We start from the raw sequence: 24,416 nt of genomic DNA, 5'->3' as shown, positions 1-24,416 counted from the left end.
AGGGCCGACGGGATGCCGAAAAGCAAGAACTCGGGCGTTTTACACCCGGGCGGTGAAGCAATCCGTGCCGAGTCCTCCGAACTGACGGCGCAAAAGTACATGATGCTATCATCGAAACCTACACAACTAGCCGCCACGAAACAACTTCCCGACGCTACGCTCTAGGATCAATCCGGTACCCTGGGATGCGATTTTGACACAACTTGCGCCCACAGCGTGATGCGACCTTTCCTCGACCTCTCCCAGCTGTCTTTTCATTAATCGCATTCGATTCTGTTCCTTTTACTGGCCCATTCGCACAGATCTATGAGATCAGGCGTCGTGTGCCCTTCCTCTGGTTATGCTCGAGCGCGCGCCTACATATTTCGAACACGGAGGACGCCAATTTATACGCGCATCTGCCATTCAGTCTGTCCGCGGCTCTCGAGCTCTACACGCACCGCTTGGGCACCATGGCCCCGTTCCTCAGCCATCAACGCGCTTCCAGTCACCAACTGAGACACTCAAGCTACAGGGAGATGCCTCAAGCCAAGAGGAAAGCAGCATCGCCTCAGGCGCGTGCCAGGCCGAAGAGAATGGACCTTTTCTCGATTTCCTGTATCCAAGTCGAACCCTCGCCTTGATGAGGAAGTTTCACTACTCCAATCGGGGTGCGTGGAGAGTTCGCTCGCTCAGTATATCGACCGTTGGCCGCAGACATTATTCCTCAAAACGCACGTCAGGAGCAGGGCCAACCGGGACAGACGCCGCATCGGAAAAAGGCACAAGAGAGGGCACTTCAGACAAGGCGCAAGCGACTAGCAGCAAGGAAACCTCGCAAATTCCTGGTCTGGAGAATGACCCTAAGCGGACTGGACGACCGCAAGACGAATCTCCAAAGAGCGAAGAGGAAGATGCACGCCAGGCAGTGGATATGACAGACGTTCTCAATGCATTGGACGATAATTACGTTTACGAAGAGCCGGGCGACCAAATTGGCAGTGATATGGATGCGTATCTTGAGGACTTGAAAGACGAAGGATATCGCGGACTAAAGACACAGCAACCCGAAATCGCTGCGGACGAGGGCCATCTTGTCGACGTGGTCGAGCTTATCGAGACAACAGAAGCAAACAACAACAAACCTGAAGCTTTATCGAAACTCATCGAGTACTATTCGGACACCAATGTTGCACGACAGTCGCGAGATGTTCTGCCCCAAGCGATTTGGCGTTTGTGGAATACGCTCAGTGTTGACGAAAAAACGCCCAAACTCGCCACTGAACTTCTCAAGCACCTTGGATCCCTCCAACCATTTCTGCGCACACACGCCGAGCGCATCCTTCAGATATTTGAACCTCTTCCTTCAGGCCACAGAGTCAGCCAGGCTTATAACAGTGCCATTTTGGCATATCTGACACTCAAAGGATCGGCCAAGGCTGCACTCCTGTACTTTGAAGGAATGAGAGCAGCGGAATCGAGGCAGACTGCGCCGAACTCTGTTCTAGGACTTGGCGCATTCGGGGAGTCGGCACCAGGCAAATTGAGGCCAACCGTCCCAGAACCTTTGATATCCCGTGCGATTGCGGAAGGCGAATGGCAATTAGCGGTCGAAGTCGTATCAACGGCCAGGCAACTTGGCGATATCAATTGGGATGCCGTTGGGAAGGACTTGGACCTTCACGACCGCCTGACCATGTTCCTCCTTCGACTTGGACAATTGGACAGATTGAGATCTACGCCAGTGGAAACCAGAGAGGAAATCGAAGTGCTTGCTGTAGCACTTTCGAAGCTAGCCGTAGCGCAAATGACCAATGCTTGGTCGTCCAAAAGCAGTCAAGGCCACTTATGGCGTCTCCTCCTGAGAATAAAACGCTGCGGCTATGTGCCTCCTGCTGTGCATGCTGAGTTGCATGCGCTCGCTGTGGAATCCATCCTCCACGCGGAGGAAATTACCAAGTTTCCCCACCTTCCGCCGATTGTTTTCAGGCTGTACGAAACTTATGTTTCGGCCAAGCTCGAAAAAATTCCCGCTCCTGCCAGATCTTCCACATTCGTTTGCATGCTCCATGGCTTTCTGAGGCATCCAAGAATCCCCCCAAAGCAAACGATCGACACAGGAAAAGTCTATTTCCATCAGAAACTCGTCGTCGGCGGCCGCCCACCGGTCTCAATGTTGAGTCTCTTGATGCACTATCATGCGAATCAAGGAGACGAAAAAAAAGTCAACGTGTACTTCCAAGAATTCCTCAGACACTGGGGCAAAGAAGGAATTAGCAAGAATCGCGCCATCTTCAGATCAATGTTTTACGTCCTTTCGCGAAAAGGAGACGTTGCTGGGCAGGATAGGTTGATCCTGTACATGAGAATGCAGTTCGACTTGACTCCCGATCCCCAGTCATGGAACTCTGTTCTCAAGGCGCACGCCAAAAATGACGACCTCGCAGGTGCCTGGGAGAGGCTCAGATACATGACAAAGGTCACCAAGTTAGACGGCAACAGCTTCAGGATCATCCTCGAACTGTTTGCGGCACGTGGTGATGTCGACGCCGTCAAGGAAATCTTTGACATGATATCAGACCTGGATCCGGACATCTTGCGCGATGCCCGCACAGCTATCTTCCTCGTTCTGGCACACATAAAAAATGGGGAACTGCGTGAGGCCGAGCAATTTGCCATGCAAATGAAAGAACTCAAGGATCAAGGGCAGCTGTTTGGGGACACAACTATCATGTGGAACACTCTCGCAAGTGAATACGCCCGACAAAGGGACGTCCAGGCTGTCCAGCGTATCATGGCGTTCATGACGGAACATCAAATTCCCTTCGACGCATACACCTACGCGGCCCTGCTCCTGGCCCTTGCAAACATTCACCAGACCGATGTGGCATACAAGATCCTCCGACAAGTCATCCCCAAGGAGCCAATAGAGAGACTTGCCCTGCACTATGCCATTGTAATGGGTGGATACATCAACCAACGAAGGTATATCAAGGTTTGGTACGTCGACCGCCACCGTCAACACCAAAGAATCCCGGCAACATTCAGCACGAGATCAGCTCTTGTTCAGGCCGTCCTCTTGCACGAGGCCAACGTGGGCGGAGAGAGTGGATCTGAAGAGTTCGAAAAATCCGAAAGAATGGTGCTTGGTCAAATGCAGCTGCTCGAACCTTGGGAAATCGGCAAAGAAGTACAATTCGGCAAGAAATTTACGCCAGCCAATCAGTTGCGCGACACCTACTTGGACCTACTGATCCTTACCTTTGGACAAAAGAGGATGTTCGACATGTCACAGAGATTGTTCGACTTGTATGCGAAGCGAGGCGAAATCGACTTTTCAACTCCTGAAAAAACCCCACCGATGCGCATGCTTGTCGCTCTGATGAACAACTTTTTAAATGCGCAGCAGTACGCAGAGGTGGAGCAGTGCTGGCTCCTGGCCAAAAAGCAGGCTGATGACCTGAGCGAAATGAGACCTGCCAATGTAGCAAGCGAGTTTGCTTCGCAAGAACCAAAGAATCGCAAAGCTCCCTCACGCCGCAGGATCATCACGGGGGCGCTGCACATGTACATGGTGTCGTTGAAGCAGCAGAATCGCATCGAAGACATGCAGCAACTCATCACATCCATGCTCGACGAAGGGTACGAGCTAAGCAACTCTATCTGGAACAACTATATCCAGCTGCTGGCACGATCGGGGCGGATTGCGCATGCCTTTTCTCTTACGGAGATGCACCTCATGACGCGTTGGCCGGGCTGGAGGAACCCGAGGTATGCAAAGAGGAAGAGACACAATCGTGGTTGGGACTACGTTTACGTCAGTGCCCTCAGAGAAGCGCCTGGCGCGAAGCTACCGACGTACAGAACGATGGTCTTTCTCGCGGCTGCGCTGAAGTACGTTAGGCGAGCCGAAGCAATAGGAGGCGGTTCAGGGACAATGGTCACAGAGGCCTTTTTGGAGAAGAGGGCGCCGATAACAATCAAGGCGACGAGAACGATGCCGAGGATCGATGACTCGTTGCAGACGAACTTCTTGGGCGGCGATATGTAGGGGCAGATGATGTAAATATTCAGCATTTAGCATTCAGCCATGTGGTTGGCGTTGTACAAGAATACATAACTCGACTGTACACAAAATGCCGGTCAAGGTTAGGTTGCCTCGTTGCATGGGCGCGGGGCCGCTAGTAGGGATGGTCCCAAGCGAATGCCCGCGACTCGTCCTAGCACGAGAAAGACGTCGTCGACTCGACCAGTTCCAAGACTACCTGCGCTTCCCACACCTATCTATCGCCCGAGTCCCATCTTCGACGACCGCTATGCCTGTGTCTGCCGTACCATGGCACCGCTCCACCACTGCTTCCCTCCCATCGTCTGCGTCGTCGACTTTCACCACGCCAGGTACAACACTTTGCCAGCGCATCCAGAGCTTGGTTGACATGCGAGCAGAGGTCCCGAGGTAGAGACTTGGATCGGAGTCGAGAATGGCGCTGACCCGGCCGCCGACAATGAGTGGCCATTGCTGCCCTTCATGGCTCTGAGCGATGGCGCGCACGCGTAAGTCGACGTTTGGTGTCGCTTGTTGCGACAGGTCCCGTTTCCCCATCCACATCTACATATGCTGATGCTTTGCGCCGCGAACAGGGCAACCGAAGACTTCTCCTACTTTACACTCCGCCGTGAAGCGACTCTTGATGGCCCGGCCACGTCTCTCTTTGGCATATCCTGCACCCGCCAGCTCGACGCCAACGACCTCATCAACCGCCCCGCCGACGTCACGCGCTCGACCGTTCAAAAGGCCGTTGTAGTCATAAGCGATAGTCCCCAGCATTTTGGATACTTGCGCGAGAAGCTGTCGGTTGTGACCAAAGCCTGGTTTGCCCAAAAGTATGGTGTCTCCCGCTCCGATCCGTCTTCGTCTCGCTCATACTTGGTAGCGACTTCACCGACCTAGAAATCCTGCAGGTTGGTCCATCATTTGAATCTGATTGTCGCACTACTGACTCTGTCACAGGGTTTTCAGGCCAGTTTAGCCAAGACCTTCAAGGACAGGGAACATGAACGCGACCAGTTTTTCGGTCAGTCTCCTTGTAAAGCTGAAACCGTTCCTGCAGACTGACAAGCATCGAGGTCTTTCGCTTCGCGAGATCATTCATGAATACAAGCACCAAACGCTCGTACTTTTCAAATGTTGCTTGCTCCAACCCAAGGTAGCCTTCGCACATTGGCCCATCATCTGACAGACTTGACTGATCATGATCAGATGCTCTTTTTCGGTTCGAGCTGCGAACGGCTTTGCTTGATGCAATTTTCTTTGATTTCTTTGATACCAGGCCTGATTCGCAACTTGCAAGATTGCGCAGACCCAGCTTTCAATTCTTACGCGGAGAATTTGGAGAGACCGACCTCGCTCAAGACGAGCGAGCGAGCTTCATGTAATGCCTGCCTTCTCTCGACTGGACGTGAAGCTAACGTGTTAACCAGTGCTGGCATATATGGGGCTTCCCCTTCAGATCTTTGGCAAGGTTTGCATCCTTGGAGTCATTGATAGTTCTATTGTGACCTAACTTGTCATAGGGGAGTCTGTTTGGCCCATACACACCGTTGCAACAATTGGATATGCTGGCCGATCGTGATACCAAGTCATACATTGTCGGCTCGACAAACTCGTTATTGCTGCAGCAAAGAGACCGCTACAGCGATATTTTAATCAATGTACGTGGTCTCATTCGTTTCGAAAGACTCAAATGCTGATGGCGCTTGCAGCTTGACGAAGGCACAATAAACATCTCGTCACCTTCACTCCGCAGCGCACTAACTCTTTCCACGCCGGACCGGCGGTGGATTGACTTTCTCACACAGGCCGTCAACGACACATGGGATGAAGACAATCCAGGCCGACCAAACACCCTTGGGTATTCTGGAAGCGAAGAATTCATACGTTTGCAGTTTGAGGAATACCTGCTCGCCCTACTCTCCTCTTCCAAGTACCGCACGTACCACGAGACTCATAAGGACAGCCTCAAGGGGCCTGTCATTAATGAGATTCAGGGGGATCCTGCCGCTGAATTCGGAAACGACTTCATCGCGGCATGGGAGAAGACGGAAAATTTCCGCCTCTTCAACAGCCATACTGACGAACATCTTTTCGACATTGTTGTTCCCGAGCACCCTTGCTCCGGCGGACTTACCATGGAAGATATCCAGCGCCGCTTTAATTCCCAGGTCGAAGCACTACATCTGGATGAACGGTTCGCTCACGGCAAAGAAACAATCAACAAGCACTTAGCAGAGGGCCAAAAGAAAGTTTCCACAGCTTACAACAAGCTGTGGGCTGACATTGAGGCCATGCGCGAGGCTCAACGTCGGAAGCGTGACGAAGAGGCCAAAGCCGCAGTCGAAAAAGCCGAGAAGGAAGAGAAGCAAGGCAGTCCTACAAGTAGTATTAGCGACAAGGACAAGGCGAACGGTCCCAGCCGCTCCGAGCGCGCCAGTGCCTATATAAGCTCTTGGGGTCAATGGGCGAATGAAAAACGCGCCGGGTGGCGAAAGAACAAGAGCGGCCCAACGAGTCCCACACTCCCAGACAGTCCCAGTGGTGCAACCATGAGTTTGGAGAAAGAAACAACATCAAGGACCAGCGAAGCCAAGGCTGATTCAACGGACTCAAAAGAAGAGCCGGCTGAGGAAGTCAGCACCAATGGAGAAAAAGAGGTGCAGACTGAACAGGCACAGGTGGAGCCTAAGGAACATCAAGGGTCTGCTGAGGAAGACGCTGCTGCTTCCAAGGGACAACCAGACACTTGGGATATCAAGCCTGCCAATGACGACAAAGATGAGGCCAAACCCCAAAGTGCGCCAGTACAATAGCATAAATTTGCTATGGGAATGAGTAGGTAGAAGTGAGCAGGCGTTGATGGAATGGGTGGGATTCATTTCCGTGTGCTGGGTGTTAGCACACAAACATACCTCGCATTTTTTGGCGGATCTCTGACAAGAGCTGGTTTGATAGCACGGCTTTGGGTAGCTTGACTTCCAGACAATCATGGAATGTCAAAGACCCCTATTCACTGTTGATTGCAAGAACTTTCCTATTCTGTCTTCCATGGCCCCTTAAAGCCAAGCAAAGAGCATGGTTTCGTGCAAGGTTCACAACATTGGGCCACTTGTACCATTCTCAAGCAAACTGAGCAATATTTTAAGGCAGTTGACTGGACCTAGCAGGCGGTTGGTCATCCCTTGGGATCGTGAGGGAGCCCCTTCCCAGCATCATGTCGTCTGTGCCCGCGCGACCTCATCCGCGCACGACATCATACCTAGGTCGGCCACAACACAAAATCATGTCTTCTATCCTCTCTCTTCTCGCATCCAATCCACCCTACCAACTTCGTCATCCGTTCAAAGACCACCTTGGATAACGCTGAAGTCCACCCTTCTTCCTCATTCTCTGATTGGTCCAACCAGTCTCTGCACTTACAGACAAACAGCCTTCATCTCTCCACGTTTGCTACCCGGCAGAGATGGAGAGAAAGTTCGTCCGCTTGATCCTCCACGAGGACGATCACGGGGTTCTTGTACCGGATGATATAGGCTTACCCTATGAAGTGAGTTCGAAGCAAAGAGACCGTCCAATTTAAACAGGACTGACACTTCCAGAACCTTGTGAAAGCTGCGTACAAGATCTTCGATCAGGACCCAACTCGCGTCAAAGTCTCGCTCCATTACAAGACAAAGGATCTTAAGGATCACAGCGACTACCTTGTCGACGAGCAGGTCTGGAACTTTGGCAGGTTTTTCAACAACTTGAGCGTTCCCATCGACCGCTTCCACTGCCGCTTCACGCCAATCGAGCGAGATGAAGCAAATCACCCAGACCTAGGCACTTTCGGCGGAAGACGTGACTCAGTCAATAGCGCTCCTCCTAATGCGCAGGTATGATACCTCTTCAGTTGTTCATTGACAAATTGACTAAACATTAGAAATAGTATCAGCCTTTCTCACGCTCGACTGGCGCGGAGGCCACCGACAACGACTTGACGCCGTCGTTGCAAGACGACATGACAACCATCACTTCCGATGGCGCTACGCAGGAGCTCACGCCAGAACAGCAGCCTAAACGCAAGGCCGCCCCGAGGGCGCAACAGGGCCATGCGCCGCCAACTCACAAAAGAATCCGACCGTTCTCTCCTCGTCAGTACCTCCCGACGAAGGAGCAGCAGGCCGCGAAGGCTGGATCCCAAAAGCTCCGACGCGGTAGATCCGCTCGCATGAGTGCGCCCCAGAACCCTAGTCCCTTCACACGCCGACGTGAAGTATCGCAGAACTCAGAGGGTCCCCGAGACTTGCCAGATGGCCAGCAGTTGGAAACAGAGGAGACTGGTGCTACCCTGCAGCCTGAACCTAGCCCCGTGCGTGAGCCGCAGACAATGGCCTCCTTATCTCCTTCGTCACCGCTGTCTCCGGTCCGCGAGGAGGTGTTGGCCTCAGCCCCCGAGCACCTTTTTCTCACGCCGTCAAGACGTGCCTCTGCCGATCAAGCTCTTTTCCGCAATCGAGCCCGCGGTTCCCAGAATGTGCTTGATCCTCCTAGACGTGCCTCCTTTGACACCAGGGTCCTCCGCCCACGCACCGGAATGACACATGATGCCGCGGGTCCTTGCCTCGACAGCGTTGAGGAAGGCGCAGACAATGGATTGCCCCGCCATGGCGCGCCCGGTCGCAAGAACGAATCAATCGATCTCACTTTCTTCTTCAAGAGCGAGATCAAAGGCCATGCCAACCTCAAGATACAGAAGTGGACAGTCGCATACCAAGGCAGCGAAACTCTGCAGAAGAGAGAGGAGGAGATCAGGACCTACATCTTCGAGCAGTTGTACGACAACAATCCGAAAATGTCGGAACGCCAGCGCCAAGGAATCGTCAACCAGCTCGCCATCTTCGTCTACGTCTACTACCAAAACACGAATGATCGCCAGGACGTGATTCCAAAGAAAACAAGTCATGAATACGCGCTTTGGGAGTTTCTGCTGGCCAACATCAAAGATTCGGAGCCGGCAAAGTTGGAGGCGTTGGTCACCATGCATCGCACGAATGACGTGGACATGACACTCTTGAATCGACTGTCTCCGACCGGATCGCGTTCAGTGGAAACTAATGATGAAGATGACAGCGACGAGGAGGTCGTGGCAGGAGATCCAGTTGACACTCGTGTCAGGGTCGCCGAAGAGAAAGATGGCGAATACGAAGAAGACGGCGAAGGTGACGGCAACAAGAGCGACGGTTAAGTTAGCGAGGACGAGATGGCGGAGTTGGAACGTCGCGAACGACTGGAGCTTGAGCTTCTGTTTGGCATTGTACCACTGTCGCGATATCTGGAGAGACGACTGTCAAATGCCTTGAGAAGCACGACGTGTAGTTGGACGGAGCAGTTCAGCCGAGTCGGCGACGGCGTTGGCGGGAAGTGCCGCTAGGGCGGGCTCGGGAACCCTAGCAGACAACGTGGGCGGAAGGTGCGGGGGCTGACCAAAGCTTCGACCCTGTTGCCCGGGCTGGCTTGCTGCCCTGCCCGCCGACATTTCCCATGTGCTTGCTTGCTGGCTGGCATTGGCATGCACCCATTCAGCTTCTCCTCGCGTCTTTCTCACTGTCTTGGATCGGGACTTTTTCCCCCATTCATCTCCTTCCTTTCTCCGCACCTGGCCGACCAATGCTTTTTTTTTTTTGCTTCGCCGCGCCACAACCGACGCCGCCCCGTCCAAAAGCGGCCAACGCCAGGTCGGATGCCACAACCCAATTCACGAAATTCCCCGCCGCCGCCGTCCGCATGTGCATATCAGATGTTCATCATTCATCTGAGATCTGCCCTGCCCCCCCCCCCCCCCCCCCCCCCCCCCCAATACTCTCCGACGATCCGACCCTACCCGATTCGACTCGACGCGCGATTCGTCATCTGCCAAATTAAGGGACGGCGACAAAAAGGAACCCCAAAAAAAGCAAAAGACAAAACTATCAAGAGACCACGAAGAAGACATCCCCTCTACTCCCGGTACACATGTAGCTGTACTTACGTAACTACCTACGTGTATACAGCAGCACAACATCCACTCCACTCCACTCAACTCAAATCAACTCAATTGGACTCTCAACTTGCCCTCCGATCGGATGGTCACCAGCCGGCAGGTATTGAGCCCACAACACGACACGCATTACTAAGGGTGGTGGCATTGACGGCGGAGTCCACCAACAGGTGGGTCAGGGGGATGGAAACGACCAACCACAGGTGGCACAAACGAAAAGCAAAAAACACAAACACAAAAAAAGAACGACCTGAAAAAAAGAGAGAAAAACGAAAACCCCAGAAAAAAAGCAACCAACGGAACCGCAGCAGCACCTGCCTACTTCACTGCCCACGTACCTGAAGGAAAGGAGGGTCGGCAAGCAGGAGCAAGGTAGGCCGGACGGACGCACCTCGAAAGCAATCGTTGATTGACGGATGGGTCTGGCTGGCTGCCGCGAATGGAATGGCAACTTTGCGGCGTACGTGCATCTCAGCATGTCGACAGTCGACAGTTGACATGCAAACACACAGCCAGGGCCCGCATTGAATGAAAGGCGATGGACAGGCAGACAAGGGGAAAGATGGCAGGGCAGGCAGTAGGTATTCTGCAAGCCCGACGCCCAACTAAACGACTTTTCCCTGGACACCTTGATGGCTACATACCTGCTGTTGTGATGCATGACCAAGTGACTGCGGTGTATGTTCTTCAGTGACCAAACGGCCAGACAGAGAGATGGGAGGAAGGTGGAAGTCGTGCAGCGTCCATGGTCTTCTTCCTTCTCTCTGTGCTTCCCCGAGTATCTACAGCCAGCCTCCTTCTCCCAAACAATCATCAGTCCAACCCGCGTGCTGCTCAATCAGCTGTCAGCCTGCCTGACTGCTCACTTTCCCCCTTTGCCCCACCCACCCTGCTTTCCCCCTCATCCTCCTACATACAACCAGCGGCAACTCGGACGAAAACAAGATGGCTGACTCCGTTTTCGAACTGTACACGGAAGCCACTCACTTCATGGAACGAGAGGAAGGAAGAAGCAGCTAGCACGAGGGCGAGGAGGGAAAAGGTTAGTTGTGTGTACCGCTCTAGATGCTCGCAGGCCAGAGCCAAAGCCTTCAAGCCCGTGGTCAGGCATTGGGGAAAGGATAAGGAGGCAGAACAGTATGTAGTAGCAAGTTAGGGCGTGAAGAGAGAGGGAGGGGGCGAAAGCGAGCACAGGCACATCAAAAGGGGGAACTCGCAGTATCCAATGTCCAGCATCCATTTCTTTCTTTCCGTCATCCGCTGCGCTGAGCTGACCTGCACTGACCGCAATGCTTGCTATCCCCGAACCCCTTCTGGATCTCCATCTGCCTCTTGCCACGCCGTGTCTTCGCCTCCTCCTCCTCAACAAAGGTGGGAGGGGGGATGACGACGCACTATTACCTTCATCGAGTCCGTGTCCGACCTTTGAGGTCGATATCACACGACGACTGTGACCACATCCAGTATATCCCTTCTCTTCTCAAGCCTTCTTCGCTCGTTCGGTCCAACCCAAATCCAATCATTCGCTCCCAGAATATCCCCCTAGTCCGATCCGATAGTCCCTTCCCGTCGTCCGTTCGCCCGGTGATTTCCCCCATCCCATCCAATCCCACCCACCGATGAGAAGAAGCCAAGAGGAGAGTAGCAAAGAAAAGCGCGCAAAAAGGAGAGCACAACGACAAAGGACAAAAGGACAACAAAAATCCCCCAAAGGATCCTTTGGGGTGTGGACCAAAAGGCCTTGCCTTGCAAGACGAGCGACGAACAAAAGAGAAATCAAGGGGAGTAACCTACCCACCCACGAATCCATCCATCCACCCAAGAGACAATGATGATTGCAAAACCACAAACGTTGGAGAACAAAGGAAATAAAGGAGAAAGCAAGAAAAAGTAAGTTTTGGAAATGAAGACAAACAGTGAGGAGCCATGCCGCCGCGGGTGCGTTGCCGATCGGAAAAGAAGAAAACAAGCAGTGGAGCCGGAGCCGGGTTTGCGATTAAGATAATGTGTAGTATTTTCGAAAGAGAAGAATCCACCCAAGCCTGCTTTGTTTTCTTCAAATACAGGGTCGAGAGAAAGAGAGCCTATACAGTTCAAAGGCCAGCGAGACTCGGGGGACTCTTCCCAAAACGACGAGGCATGCAATTGGGGGCAATGCGGTAGCAAAAATTACGAAACCGCTGATTGGAGCTTTCACACGTACCAGGAACAGTGTACGTGCCTCCTATACCAAGATGACAAAGAAAAAAAAAAAAAAAAGACGAGGAACGAGCGCAGCGGCCAAAGACCACCGGGGCTGCCAGACGGGGGGCACGCATACAAATTACTCTCCGCGAGCAAGAGACCCGTCGGCGTGATTATTCCCCCCCAAGAGATCGAGTTGCCAGTCGCGTACGACAAACGAGTGACGTGGGGCGCAGGGCAAAAGACTTGGACTTTTTAATCCGCGACGGCATTTTTGATCTGGATGAAAATCATTCCAGATGGAAAGAAGCGGAATTACAAGGGTTCCCGCAGGCGCTGATGAGCCAAAACCAAGAGTGCGCCATACACCATAAACTCCAATGCTGGTGAGCGCAACCCTTGTGCGAAGAAGCCGTGAACGCGTATGTAGGAGAGGATGGACAAGGTGGAAACAGGTTTCGTAATGGGTGTTGGCTGTATTGGTATCCGAAGGGTATTATTGCGTGCCAGGGGGATCGGCTGAGCACAGACGGTTTGCGAGTCGGCGATCTGCGATAGGGCAACGGTGGGTAGGGAGAGTGTGGCGGGACCTCATAAGATGCCTGAGTCTTTGAGCGCGTTTTGAAGAATCGTCTCTTTGACGGCGGCGAACACGAGCCGGATATTGGATGTGTCAGTGGCTTGGGTGAGGCTGTTTTCGTAGTTAGCTCGTGTCTGAGTTATTCCCGAGACATGGCCCGACTTACTGTGGGTAAAGATTCAGATGCGCGCGGTTGACCTGATTAAACCTCCAGAGGAGATATTTGGCAGCCCGGTTGACATCGTTGCCGCCGGAATAGTCGGGAAAATAGTTGCCAAGCGGTGACCGCGCCAGTTTTTGCTTGAAAAGATCGACCTTGTTCAGGAAAAGAATGATGCTTGTGCGCATGAACCATCTCGAGTTTACGACGGAGTCAAATAGCACCAGGCTTTCCATCATTCGGTTCTAGCTTTGTCAGTGCTCTGTTGATCACCATCCACGGGTCCAACTTACCTGGCTGCTTTCTTCGAGCAGCACTTGGTCGTACTCGCTCAAAGCGACGCAAAAGATGATGGACGTGACATTTTCAAAACAATGTATCCATTTCTTGCGCTCGCTTCTTTGACCGCCCACGTCGAACATGCTGAGAAGAGAGTGAGCAGGCTGACGCCTCGGGGGCCGAAGACATGTGCTTACTGTATGCTCAATTGGCCCATGGTGAAGCGCGTTTCGTAGATGCCCGTAGTCTTTGTTCGCGCTCGCAAGACATCGGCCTCGATCGGGATGTAATCGGGGGCGGAAATGCGGTGCACCTCGTCAAAGAAACTAGCACACGTCAGCCGAGGCAGTCGCCGAAAAGTTGCAAGTCGTCTTACTAGGGCGCCGAGTCCATGAGGTAGAATTCGCTGGAGCGATCCATGACCTGCTTGACGCAGGGGTCGTGCCACAGCGAACTAATTGCTTGCCCGACCTTGGCCTCCAAAGGCTTCTCCGGATCCGGGTCCACCACGTACTCCATCAAGTAGTCGCAGTATTCGTCGTTGCCCGGGAGCTCCGGCTCAATGTCGAATTGTCGCATGGCGCCAATGAGGGATTTGGCGCAGTCAATGACGTTCTTGTAGATTGTGAGGCGGTACATGGAGAGCTCCTCGACGGTGTAGCCATTTTGATGTATAATCTTCATTTGCTTGACAATGGTCGACTTGCCGCTTTCGCCGGAGCCTAGAGGAGAGGGAGGGTTAGCGAACGAGGCGCGCGAGAGGAGGGCGTGCGAGCAAGAGGCTTACCCAGGAGGAGGATCTTGCATTCTCGCCGGAGCCGCCGCGAGTCTTCCTCGAGCTTCCTGTCGATGGCCTGGCTGCGTTTCTTCTGCTCGGCATCCTCTTTGGTGGTGCTCATGCAAATGCCCATGGTGGCTTATCGCCGCCGAGAGCGCCGGCGACAAAGGAAGCGACTGGGCAGGAGGAGCAAGTGTCGTGGGGTGGTTTGGCGCGAATGGCTCGCGGAACAGCAGGGGCGGCAGGTCGAAGTCGTGGTTGCGAAGATGTCGATGGTGATGGTGGGTCTGGCAGGCTGACTCGGGCTGCGCTAGAGGCGGCGAGGCGCAGGATGATGTCGTCGAGGGATGAGCAGCAGCGCCAAGTCCGGGAGAGACGGAGAGCGGTAGGAATGGGTCGGGAGAGGAGTGTGGAGGCGAGCGAGGACTGAGCGGAGGCGGCGCTGCCAGCGAGAGGTGGGCGTGTGTTGGTATGTCGGCGGATGCAACGGGAGGAGGGTCGGGTCGTGAGAGAGTCGGGAAGGTTGTCGACGACGTTGCGGTGATTGATGTGCAGCGTCCCTGTCGTTTCGCGTCTAGGGTGTCTGTGCTCCCTGCCTTGCGACGGGTCGAGTTGACGGGAGCAGCAAGCAACGCAGGCTCTCAATGAACAGCAAGCGGGCGGACGGGCGCAGGCAGCGTTGTGGTCGGCGGCGCGGAGAGGGAGTGGTAGCGGTAGTAGGGGAAAACGAGAGGCATGGAACAGGTGTAGAGATGAGGGACGGTGACAGGCGGCGGAACCATAGGTTAATTAGGTAGCTGGGCCAAAGGGCATGGGACGGGGCGGAAGTGGAAGGGCAAGGCAAGGCAGGGCAGGGCAGGGCAGGGGAGCGACAAGCAAAAGCACTTTTCGTTATTCTCAACTCAGCATAGGTTTGACGTGCTTTGTCTGTTTGGCGGGTGCCAAGTAGACCTAGGCTCGATTAATTACGCAGAGTGTTCTGCTCCCGTCAATTTGCTGTTTCACGCCCGCTCGACGCCGGAACCTCTTTGACTCCTTTCTACCCCCAGATGAGCCCCCTTCTCCTCCGCAACGGCTGTGAGCTGTGACTTGGCATGTTTCATCCGTCAGGCACTGGCAGCTATGGAGGATGTAGTGGCCGAGGAGTTGCTACTGTGGAGCTTGTTACGGCGTGGTAGGGCCGGGCCAAAGCATGCTGACATTGCAACGACCGGAACAGCCACAGCAGTGCGGCGGTGTTGTACAAAGAGGATGGGCATTTTTGATTATTATTTTTGCCCATCTTCTCAGCGCCTGGGGATCGACGATTCACCATGCGACTCGGCCCTTTCCGAAGCCGGCCAGCCCGCTCGTCTTTGGGCGCAGTCCCGAGCTAGTAGTCCAGAGTCCAGGCGTCGACGCTGGCGGATGTTGTGAAGAAAACCAGGAGAGCGAAAAGGGACATGGTCATGGCCAAATTCCATGACTAAAGATGGTGAAAGTTGTCGTTGACAAGGTGGATGGGCTCCGTGGAGCGTGCGCCCACAATGCAGCACCAGTGACGTAGGAGCCCGCTCCGACTGATTCCAGTCAAGTAACAACCTAACCAACTCTACGCCTCGACCTCCGGCGCTGTCGACAGTCTGTTGCTCCCACCCTGCCACCACTTCTTCTTCACCACCACCTACTCTACCGCTACTACATCAAACCTCCATCTTTGCTCACTCCATCTCTCCTCCTCCATCTCTCCCCTCCCGCCTCCTCCCACCGCCCTCCGAGCCTAACCAGCCCTGCCCCGCTGCTGCCGCGTCTCCTCCGCTCGCCAGTCGTCACCCAGGCACTTCACAGCGCACACTTTGACGCCACGCCCGCTCAACGACAACATCTCCATCCGTCCTCCATCGCCATTCTTCCACCATGGCTGAGTTTGTGCGCGCCCAAATCTTCGGCACCACCTTCGAAATCACCAGCAGGTACTGTCGCCGCTCAATGCGCTTCCACGACCCCTCGCTGACCCTGATCAAGGTACACCGACCTGCAGCCCGTGGGCATGGGCGCCTTTGGCCTCGTCTGGTATTCCTCCTCTGCTCCCGCCCTCAAGCCCGTCGCTAAAACCCCTTCCTAGTTCGGCCAAGGATCAGCTCACCGGCCAGGCTGTCGCCGTCAAAAAGATCATGAAACCTTTTAGCACCCCGGTCCTGTCGAAGCGCACCTACCGCGAGTTGAAGCTGCTCAAGCACCTGAGGCACGAAAACGTAAGCCTGCCTCGCCCTTTGGACTTGTATACATCACATATTGACGCGCTGGATAGATCATCAGCCTCAGCGACATCTTCATCTCCCCCCTCGAAGACATGTATGCAAAGCTTTTTCGCCCCCCACTCCCCCACCGCGCTCACATCTGGCAGCTACTTTGTTACTGAACTCTTGGGAACCGACCTCCACCGCCTGCTCACTTCCCGACCCCTCGAAAAGCAATTCATTCAATACTTTCTGTATCAAATATTGGTGCGCTCCGCTTCTCTCTGCGAAAAACAAGAATCGCTTCTGACGTGCCGCAGCGTGGGCTCAAATATGTCCACTCGGCTGGTGTCGTCCACCGCGACCTCAAGCCGAGCAACATTCTCGTCAATGAAAACTGCGATTTGAAGATTTGCGACTTTGGCTTGGCCCGCATCCAAGACCCCCAGATGACGGGCTACGTCTCGACAAGATACTACAGAGCCCCGGAGATCATGCTCACGTGGCAAAAGTACGACGTCGAGGTGGACATTTGGAGCGCTGGCTGCATCTTTGCCGAGATGCTCGAGGGCAAGCCTCTGTTCCCCGGCAAGGACCACGTCAACCAATTCTCCATCATCACCGAGCTTCTGGGCACCCCGCCCGACGATGTGATTCAGACCATTTGCAGCGAAAATGTGAGACACGCGCCCGCCGCTCCCGGGGCTTTTGCTAACCAGAATGCCACAGACGCTGAGATTTGTCCAATCGCTTCCAAAACGCGAGCGCCAGCCGCTCGCCAACAAGTTCAAGAACGCCGACCCGCTTGGTACGTTGCGGCCAGTGTTTTGCCATGGCCCCTGCTGACTGTCGCAGCCATCGACCTGCTTGAAAAGATGCTCGTCTTTGACCCCAAGAAGCGCGTGCGCGCCGGCGATGCCCTTGCACACCCCTACCTCGCGCCTTACCACGACCCCTCGGACGAGCCGGTTGCGGAGGAGAAGTTTGACTGGTCCTTCAACGACGCAGATCTGCCCGTCGACACATGGAAGATAATGATGTATGTCTCGGGTTGGAATGTGTTGGCGCCGCGCGCATCCCGCTGACTCGCAGCAACAGGTACTCGGAAATTCTCGACTACCACAACGTAGACGCCCAGGCTGCCGACGCCGAGGCAAACGGCAGTTAGAGGCCCTGGCACGAGTCATTTGGTTCACAAACCCCAGCCCTTGGCACCATGGCGGGCGACGCAGCGGTGCTTGAGGAGAGCAGCCGCGCGCGGAAAGAGGCAGCGTTGCTCTGTATTGGAAAAAGAAAGACGACGGTGGTGCGGTTGAGATGACGATTTACTTCTCGGCTACTCGATTGTTTGTTGCTTAGAGAGCGCTACCCAGACATTGGATGCGCAACGACGACTGTGAGATTACTGCGGCACGTTGTTAGCTGGGATGACGGGCGCGGATAACAATTGACAAGGGAGCAACGGGCGTGGGTTCATTCGGGCGATCTGCGGCGCCTTTTTTTTTTTCCCCTCCTCCCTAGCCCTGATGATGCAGGGAAATCCAAGGATAGGACAGGGTGGGACGTGGAGGTTCCTTCTGTTGTCTCCTTTGTAATATGCAAATTCCAATAGATTCACACGGCAATGACGACGACAAGAGCAGGATGGCGGGGTTTTTGACGAGGCAAGCTACATGTACTGTACGAACGAGCCGAGGTTTTTTTCAGCAGAATTTTTTCCCATACCTAGCCCATGCTGTAGATTGGTGATTTCCCAAAGTGTTGATTGCAACGGGAGGTTAAACGGCCGCTGCTCGATTGCATCATACCTCGTTGCGACTGACTCGTCAACGGTGGACGCGCGCGCGACTGGACCCCCAACACCAAGTCAGCTCGCTCATGGTTACGGCAGCATAACGTCACGACTCACGACTCGCGACTCACGGCAGTTCCTGTTGGTTGGCACCAGTCAGCCAGAGCTCAGTCAGGGTCAGGGCCCAGCCCAGCCGGAGCCAGCAAGCACAATGCAGCAACCCGGCAAAAACGAGAACGAAGGCTTGAGCCTGTTCACTCTTGTCGCACGCCATCATTCTTTTTTTTAAGTGCTTCCATGTGCGGTGTGCACTGGGTGTGGAGGGCGGACACTTGTCCGAGGGACTGAGAGCCAGCCAGGTGCTGCTGGTGTTTGACTGCTGGCTGCCCGGGCAGCAGCGCAGCGCAGGAAAGCAGAAGATGGTACACAAGGCATCGAGAGAACGGTATCCCAATCCACTACTGCATCGCATCCCGGCGCGTCGCGTCGCGTCGCATCGCATCGCATCATCTCGGCGCCAGGACTGACCAAAACCCACTGTCCGACTGACCGCAGCCACGGCGTCCGTCATCGTCGCTGGCGCTGCGAGACTCTCTGCCTCTCAACAGCCAAATGCCATGGCACCTCTCGTGTCCTAGGTACCTGCCCATCCTCATTCCCCGGTCTGCATCCCGGGCAGACCACGCGGGCACGCGGGTGGGCGGGCAGAGGACGGGAAGGACGGTCTGACTGCCACGCGCGCGCGCCCGCCCAGGGAGGCGGTTGGCACCAATTGTGTGTCCATATCATCATCACAAAAGCCTAATTATGGCGACACGAGACGAGGTCGGGGTGCGGGTCGTCATCGATGACCGAAGAAAGTCTGTTGGCGATTTACTGCCCTGGCTTATCGATGGAGAGAGCTTGAGGTCAAGCTTTTGGTGATGGCGTTGCTTTGCTGACTACCTGCGTGCAGATGGGTACGCATCTACCTGAGGAGGATGGGTGTTGGCCATGTAGGTATCAGGCTGTCCTGTCCCCTGGTGTATCTCGATGTTGGAGTCGGAGCCGGTGCGGCCAAGGGGATAAATGCAGGAGGCTCGCTGTCGCTATCCTCTGCCGTGGTTCGCATATCTCCATCTCTCGCTGCGAAAGATGAGGTGCAGCTTGTCCAACACGGCGGCCCCCGTCCATCCCATGTCTGCTGGTTAGCTTTTACATCCTGGACGACGTCGACCTCATGCAGGATTTGTTCCTATCGATGGATGGTCTGGCGATAAGTGTCTTGAAGCGGCTGGGATTCTCATTCGCTCGCTGTCGTCAATGACTTTGTTCCTGGATGGGCCGGATCCCTGCCAATGATGGCGCTGCGTGGAGGCGTTCAGGTACCTCTCCATCACAACCCTCTCTTTTTGCTCTTCAACCTGGAGTCTCCTTCTCTCGTTTCTCTTGGCTGTACGTCTCGCACCTCTCTCCATCTCTCTTCCTCCCTCCCTCTTGGCGCGACTGGATTGGACTGGGCGTGCGCACACGCGGCACCTTGCTGCCCCGCGCACCAACAGCGGCCGGTCGCCTTGTTTCCTGCTCGACCACGTTTTTTTCCCACCCACCACGTGGTTTAGATTGCATGATTCACCCTACTGCCCCCCTGGCAGAAAGAGGGACGGGAGTGGAGGGGCACTTTGCTTGTTTGCTTCCTTGCCCGCCTGTTGTTCGATGGACGACTAACTGGCCAATTGAGCTGACGACGTCGAGCTGAGGAGGAGACAAAAGGTCTGGCAACTGTCCATGGTGTTGCTACTCGCCGTTCAGCATTGGAAGTGGTAGACATGGCAGGTAGGCAAGCAACTACTTGGTCTTAGTCTGCGCCTCGTCGTTCATGCCTCCATATTCTTTCTCTGCACACACACAATCCAACTCCATCTGATGAAGGGCATCTCATTATTGCGTAGAGATTGACAAATCTCTTCGCCCCTCGGCAATGAAAGCATAACGCAAACAAGAACCAGACGACGACCGAGCAAGAAAACGGATAAAAATGAAAATCACCAAGACCAACAACGACCGTAAGATTAAACCAGCTGTGCCGGAGCACGCGCGCACCGCACTCTCCTGCCATGGATGGTGCCGCAAGACGCGAGAACGACAAACCACCAGGCAGCCCGTCCTCTCCAAACCTACTAGGTCAGTAGAACGAGCACGCACCTGGCTTTGACCGCCTCGTGTCTGCCTTCTCTCGTGCTTGCTGGAGCTTCCATCAGGATCAGGGGATTCTAGAAATCATTTTGATCATTTACGATTACGACAATGGAAGGGGGCACTGGCAGTGGCAGTGGCAGTGGCAGTGGCAGGGTAGATCCTGGTTTTGGCTCGCGCTAACGCGTTTGGGTAGTTGCTCGAGAGCAAGGGGCGCGAGGGGTAGGGCGCCTGATGGTATGATGCCTCCTTCATGGCCATCAGGTTGGTTGTGATGTTTCCTGCGTCGAAGGAAGAGCTTGGATTATGTTGGTGCCAGCGTGGGGGGGTGTTTGAGAAGCCTGAGTTCTGCCGAGGATGTGGTCGAGCAGGTAGGTTAGGTACGTGTTTGAGGGGCAAGGTAGTCGACCTACGTACAGCCTGCCTTTTAGGACTTTCAGGGCATCAAAAAGTCGAGATGGTTGGAAGAACTCCTCTCTGTGGCATAGATCTTGCCTGTCCGGTGCTTTTGAGTCCATCTTGTCTTCGCGCCTGCAGTGGTAGGTGTGGGCTTGCAGCTTCTTCAATGTTGGACGTTCTCGTCTGCCGCTGTTCCTGCTTTCTTCGCCACCATTTTGATGTTTGAGGTTCCTTTCCGCCTTGCTCAAAGCTCCCATCTGAAGTATGTGGTGCTGTCCTGGTTTTTGGTTTTCTCCTTCATTCATTTCAGGTCGGCTCAGGGTGTCCTTCGTGTGTTTTAAAGGCTTGACGCTCTTCCTCTTCGGCTAGTTTTTTACAGGAGATAGTTGACAACGGGTAGTGTGTCAACTTGAACTGGAGGCAAGTCAGTCTATCCCTGATGATCCGGCGTAAGAAGAGCGAGTGGGGAACAATGGCAACTCCAGATGCTGCTCTCCTCTTCTTTGCGCGTCAATCATCCTCATGCTGATTTCGACTCGATCTTGAACCGTACCTCAGTCACCGCGTAAGTTGTCCGCATGGTGGCATTGAAGGTTTTGTGGCACTTCCTTCTTCTTTCTGTTGGGGTCAGTCGTCCACATGAGTGTTCGTACTTCCGCATGCTCCTTTTTGGACAGTCGTGGGGCTGACTTGCTCAAATTCGTATTCCAGGTATTCTCATGGCGAAAGCCATTGCTTCGAGCGCCGTAGAGGTCTTTCTGTCACAACGAGCACAAAGCGTGGCAAGTGTCTTTGTCCAAGAACGTTGTCTCTCTATTGTTTACATCGTCGCCACTCTAGTCTCTATCAGTGTTCTTGTGCTCAGTCAAAAGTCTCCAACTTCTCTTACAGGGGTATCAGTGTAACAGTGTCTGCAATCAATCGTCAGTTCTAGGAACAAAAGGAAAATGAAATTACCCTCACTCTAACCGAATCCAATCTAGCTGTCTGAAACCAAGAGCAAGAACCAAAAACCAAAACTTTTGTCTAACCAACCAACTTTTGCCGACCCCTCTCCGTCTACCCAAGAGAAAAAGAAAGAGGAAAGATCATTATACTTAAACAAGCGTCGCTTGGTCGTACACTCTAAGACGTGGGAGGCGAGAGTCTACGATCTAGAGTCTGACACCGAGAGTTGAAGAAGATGCATTCATGTCGTGCAGTCGTAAGGTCCGAGAGAGCTTTGCGTGGAGAAGCTGAGCATCAAGAGATTTACTTCTTCGCAGCGGCGTCGACGCCCGCGCGGGTTCCCCATTCGATTTTGTGTTGTGTGAAGAACGCAGCGAGCTTGATAAGACTGTGCCAGTATCCGAAGAGGATGATACCGGGAGCGTAGCGTAGATCGGACGGGTGACGGGAGTAGTGCGGCGCCAGACGAACGAATTTGGCGGCGAGCATCCAGAGAACGAGGGCGAGCATCGGTCGCGCGGTGATGGTGGCAACGGCGCTTGCGAAACTGACATCAGCCAAGGCGAACCAGAAGATTGTGATGATGAGAGGGTCGAAAAAGAGAGAGTAGTTGAAGAAAGAGGTGAAGAGTACCGAGTACGCAAGCCACGGGTACGAAATCCAGACGTTGTCTCTGAACATCATCTTTGGGTTGTCGCGTGCGCTGGTACGAGCCCAGCGAAGGCATTGGTTCTGGAAACGGTCGAAACCGCCCACGACTCCAAGGATTGTCTGGATCTGGGCCTCCGGGCATTTCTGGTGTGCGACTTCCCATCCCTTCTTGTAGAGCCAACGCGTCACGAACTTGTCGTCGCCGGCATTGAGAGGACCAAACCTTCCCCAGAAGATGTACTCGTTCAAGAAGGCGTGCTGAAACTCAGGGTCCCGCATGATGGAAGTGCGGATGGCGCAAGTGCGCCCAGAGACGCACGACATACCACCGTCAATGGAGTAGGTTGCGGCAAGGTCGAAGTTGGTTCGCTCCAGACGGAAGACACCAAGCAGGTTCAAAAAGCTGGCCATGCCAAAAGGCAGATCATTGCGTCGGACACGCTTGCAGGTGCCAATAAGGCCAACTGAGGCTTTCTCGAAGGGGGCGATGATGTACTTGATGAGAGTCGAAGGCCAAAACACAGTGTCGTCGCAGCTGACGATGAGTTCGGTGTCCACATGGCCTACCGCGGCCACGACCTGTTCCCTCTTGCTCGGCTTGGGGACTGAGAGGACTTCAATCTTGACCTTGTTGTCCGCGTTGAGGCGCTCGCCGAGAGACTTAGCCGCGTTGACGTTGTCCTCGCCGACGGTCACAATGAAGATCTGAGCGGGGATATTGGCGATAATCTTCTGAAGACATTCAACGAAAGTACCCGCTGTCGGCTCGACAGTCGGAACAATCACTGTGACATCGTTGTTGGTGTACTTGGGATTCTCCGCGGGCATGATTGGCTTCAAACGGATGTATCCAATGGTGTTGACGACGGTCCTTAAGTAGCGAAAGACGAAGAGCCAGACGAACGCGCTAGCCCAGAAGTGGGCGGAGAAGGAGTCCGTGAAGATGGACCAGCCAATGAGACCGAGACGGAAAAGGAAAAAGAGGGGAACAGGACGAGTCCAGGAGGTGAGGAAAGTGCTGACAATGTCGCCCGTGTTGGGTGCGTCGTTGGCATCGTGCTCCGTCTTGTGGCCAGCAACAGCCACAAAGAGGCCGAGGGTCGCGAGGACCAAGAAGAGAATCGTCAATCGGCCCAGCATGGCTGCAGAAACTCAAACGCTTTTGACAGAAGACGAATGCGATGCAAGTGAGTGTGCTTGGTACTCAGGTTCCTGTCCTGATCTGGTCAATTCAAGTTAATGCGCACATCCTCAGGCTAAAGAAGAGCCGGGAGGGAGCGTACAATGCCGAAAAAGAGGAACAATCCCCCTGGAGATCAAAAGGAAAGTCGTCAAGCAAAGAACATTGTCAAAGCGAGTGATGACAATGGCTTTGTGGGAAAAGCGAGTGGTGGGCGTCGCGGTGGTGGAGAGGATGAAAGAGAAGGCCGGCGGAGGTTGAGGCGTGCCCATTGTGAAAACACAGGTCGAAATATCATGCTGGAGGCAGCAGTAGTTGGGAGGTGTACGGAGAGACTGTTGCAAGAAACTCTGAGTGTTAATTCTGGACCTGCGCCTCCAGTACAGACTTCGCGGATTTGAGGCTGCGACGACGAGAAGCACCGATCTCGATGATCTTTGAGGCAGGCAAAGTGTTACAGTATCGCGTAGCATAGGTTTTAGTCCGGTCGTTGGCGTTGTGCGCGGCCCATCCATCACTGTCTCCTTCCAAGCCGGTGGAGCTGAACTCGTCGAGGAACACCCATCGATGCTTAGATAGCCTCCAAGTGGCTCGCTAGAAGCGCCCTCCGATAGTAATACCGCAGCTCTCCACCACAACTGAAGCTTTATAGCAGGAGGTATCGTGACTGGGTCCTCCATGGCAGTGGTGAATGCGTCTTCACTGATTCTCATGCCATGATCTGGGAAATCGGGACTTCAAACCGTAGTCGTCTGCTCCTCCAAAATCATCGGAGAAGATTGTATGAATTGGAATATATAGAATGTGTACAAGGCGTTGGACTTCGAGATTGCAGCAACGGCACTTAAAAAGCGTTTTCAGATTACCGATTGGCGAAGTTGTAGGCAAGCTTGCACACTGCTTTCCTACCCACAGATTGTTTGCTATCTATCCAAAATTCCTTCGCGGCAAACAGCGAGTGAGTCAATCCAACGCTACACACATGTCTCTAAACGAGCTGACCGGCTGTACTGCAAGAT

The 24,416-nt window shown here is 54.1% G+C and overlaps 8 protein-coding genes across 8 annotated transcripts; 4 read left to right on the top strand and 4 right to left on the bottom strand.

Annotated features, from left to right (window-relative positions):
- The first annotated feature begins 79 nt into the window (after positions 1 to 79).
- Positions 80 to 4,100, top strand: BKA78DRAFT_320217 (uncharacterized protein). Its single transcript, XM_066888930.1, has one exon. It carries the CDS (start codon positions 341 to 343, stop codon positions 4,028 to 4,030), a length of 3,690 nt encoding a protein of 1,229 aa, XP_066741856.1. The 5' UTR covers positions 80 to 340; the 3' UTR covers positions 4,031 to 4,100.
- Positions 4,101 to 4,233: 133 nt separating this feature from the next.
- BKA78DRAFT_285763 (transport protein Avl9-domain-containing protein) lies at positions 4,234 to 7,329 on the top strand. Its single transcript, XM_066885705.1, has 10 exons — positions 4,234 to 4,377; positions 4,426 to 4,533; positions 4,621 to 4,863; positions 4,914 to 4,941; positions 4,991 to 5,054; positions 5,107 to 5,186; positions 5,240 to 5,411; positions 5,461 to 5,501; positions 5,554 to 5,691; positions 5,743 to 7,329. Exons 1-10 carry the CDS (start codon positions 4,316 to 4,318, stop codon positions 6,844 to 6,846), a joined length of 2,040 nt encoding a protein of 679 aa, XP_066741855.1. The 5' UTR covers positions 4,234 to 4,315; the 3' UTR covers positions 6,847 to 7,329.
- A 220-nt stretch (positions 7,330 to 7,549) lies between these two features.
- Positions 7,550 to 9,529, top strand: BKA78DRAFT_320213 (uncharacterized protein). The gene is made up of 2 exons (XM_066888929.1): positions 7,550 to 7,580; positions 7,633 to 9,529. Exon 2 carries the CDS (start codon positions 8,034 to 8,036, stop codon positions 9,258 to 9,260), a length of 1,227 nt encoding a protein of 408 aa, XP_066741854.1. The 5' UTR covers positions 7,550 to 7,580; positions 7,633 to 8,033; the 3' UTR covers positions 9,261 to 9,529.
- Positions 9,530 to 9,874: 345 nt separating this feature from the next.
- BKA78DRAFT_320211 (uncharacterized protein) lies at positions 9,875 to 10,925 on the bottom strand. The gene has a single exon (XM_066888928.1). The coding sequence runs from the start codon at positions 10,864 to 10,866 to the stop codon at positions 10,228 to 10,230; it is 639 nt and encodes a 212-aa protein (XP_066741853.1). The 5' UTR covers positions 10,867 to 10,925; the 3' UTR covers positions 9,875 to 10,227.
- Positions 10,926 to 11,269: 344 nt separating this feature from the next.
- Positions 11,270 to 12,310, bottom strand: BKA78DRAFT_320210 (uncharacterized protein). The gene has a single exon (XM_066888927.1). The coding sequence runs from the start codon at positions 11,860 to 11,862 to the stop codon at positions 11,572 to 11,574; it is 291 nt and encodes a 96-aa protein (XP_066741852.1). The 5' UTR covers positions 11,863 to 12,310; the 3' UTR covers positions 11,270 to 11,571.
- A 517-nt stretch (positions 12,311 to 12,827) lies between these two features.
- On the bottom strand, positions 12,828 to 14,154 carry BKA78DRAFT_255019 (guanine nucleotide binding protein, alpha subunit; the record flags this gene model as incomplete). Its single annotated transcript, XM_066884958.1, has 6 exons — positions 12,828 to 12,927; positions 12,983 to 13,221; positions 13,270 to 13,399; positions 13,453 to 13,581; positions 13,632 to 13,977; positions 14,043 to 14,154. The coding sequence occupies 6 exons, from the start codon at positions 14,152 to 14,154 to the stop codon at positions 12,828 to 12,830; spliced, it is 1,056 nt and encodes a 351-aa protein (XP_066741851.1).
- A 1,361-nt stretch (positions 14,155 to 15,515) lies between these two features.
- On the top strand, positions 15,516 to 17,634 carry BKA78DRAFT_174209 (Hog1-like MAP kinase protein). Its single transcript, XM_066883304.1, has 9 exons — positions 15,516 to 15,985; positions 16,038 to 16,085; positions 16,138 to 16,267; positions 16,324 to 16,367; positions 16,420 to 16,519; positions 16,573 to 16,929; positions 16,982 to 17,060; positions 17,108 to 17,291; positions 17,351 to 17,634. Exons 1-9 carry the CDS (start codon positions 15,930 to 15,932, stop codon positions 17,418 to 17,420), a joined length of 1,068 nt encoding a protein of 355 aa, XP_066741850.1. The 5' UTR covers positions 15,516 to 15,929; the 3' UTR covers positions 17,421 to 17,634.
- Positions 17,635 to 21,869: 4,235 nt separating this feature from the next.
- On the bottom strand, positions 21,870 to 23,357 carry BKA78DRAFT_254810 (glycosyltransferase like family 2-domain-containing protein; the record flags this gene model as incomplete). The annotated part of the gene is made up of 1 exon (XM_066884934.1): positions 21,870 to 23,357. The coding sequence occupies one exon, from the start codon at positions 23,355 to 23,357 to the stop codon at positions 21,870 to 21,872; it is 1,488 nt and encodes a 495-aa protein (XP_066741849.1).
- Positions 23,358 to 24,416: the final 1,059 nt, after the last annotated feature.

Source organism: Phyllosticta capitalensis, assembly GCF_038381095.1.
Source record: "Phyllosticta capitalensis strain CBS 128856 chromosome Unknown BKA78scaffold_8, whole genome shotgun sequence".
Lineage (NCBI taxonomy): Eukaryota > Fungi > Ascomycota > Dothideomycetes > Botryosphaeriales > Phyllostictaceae > Phyllosticta > Phyllosticta capitalensis.
This window is presented reverse-complemented; position numbering and strand designations above follow the sequence as displayed.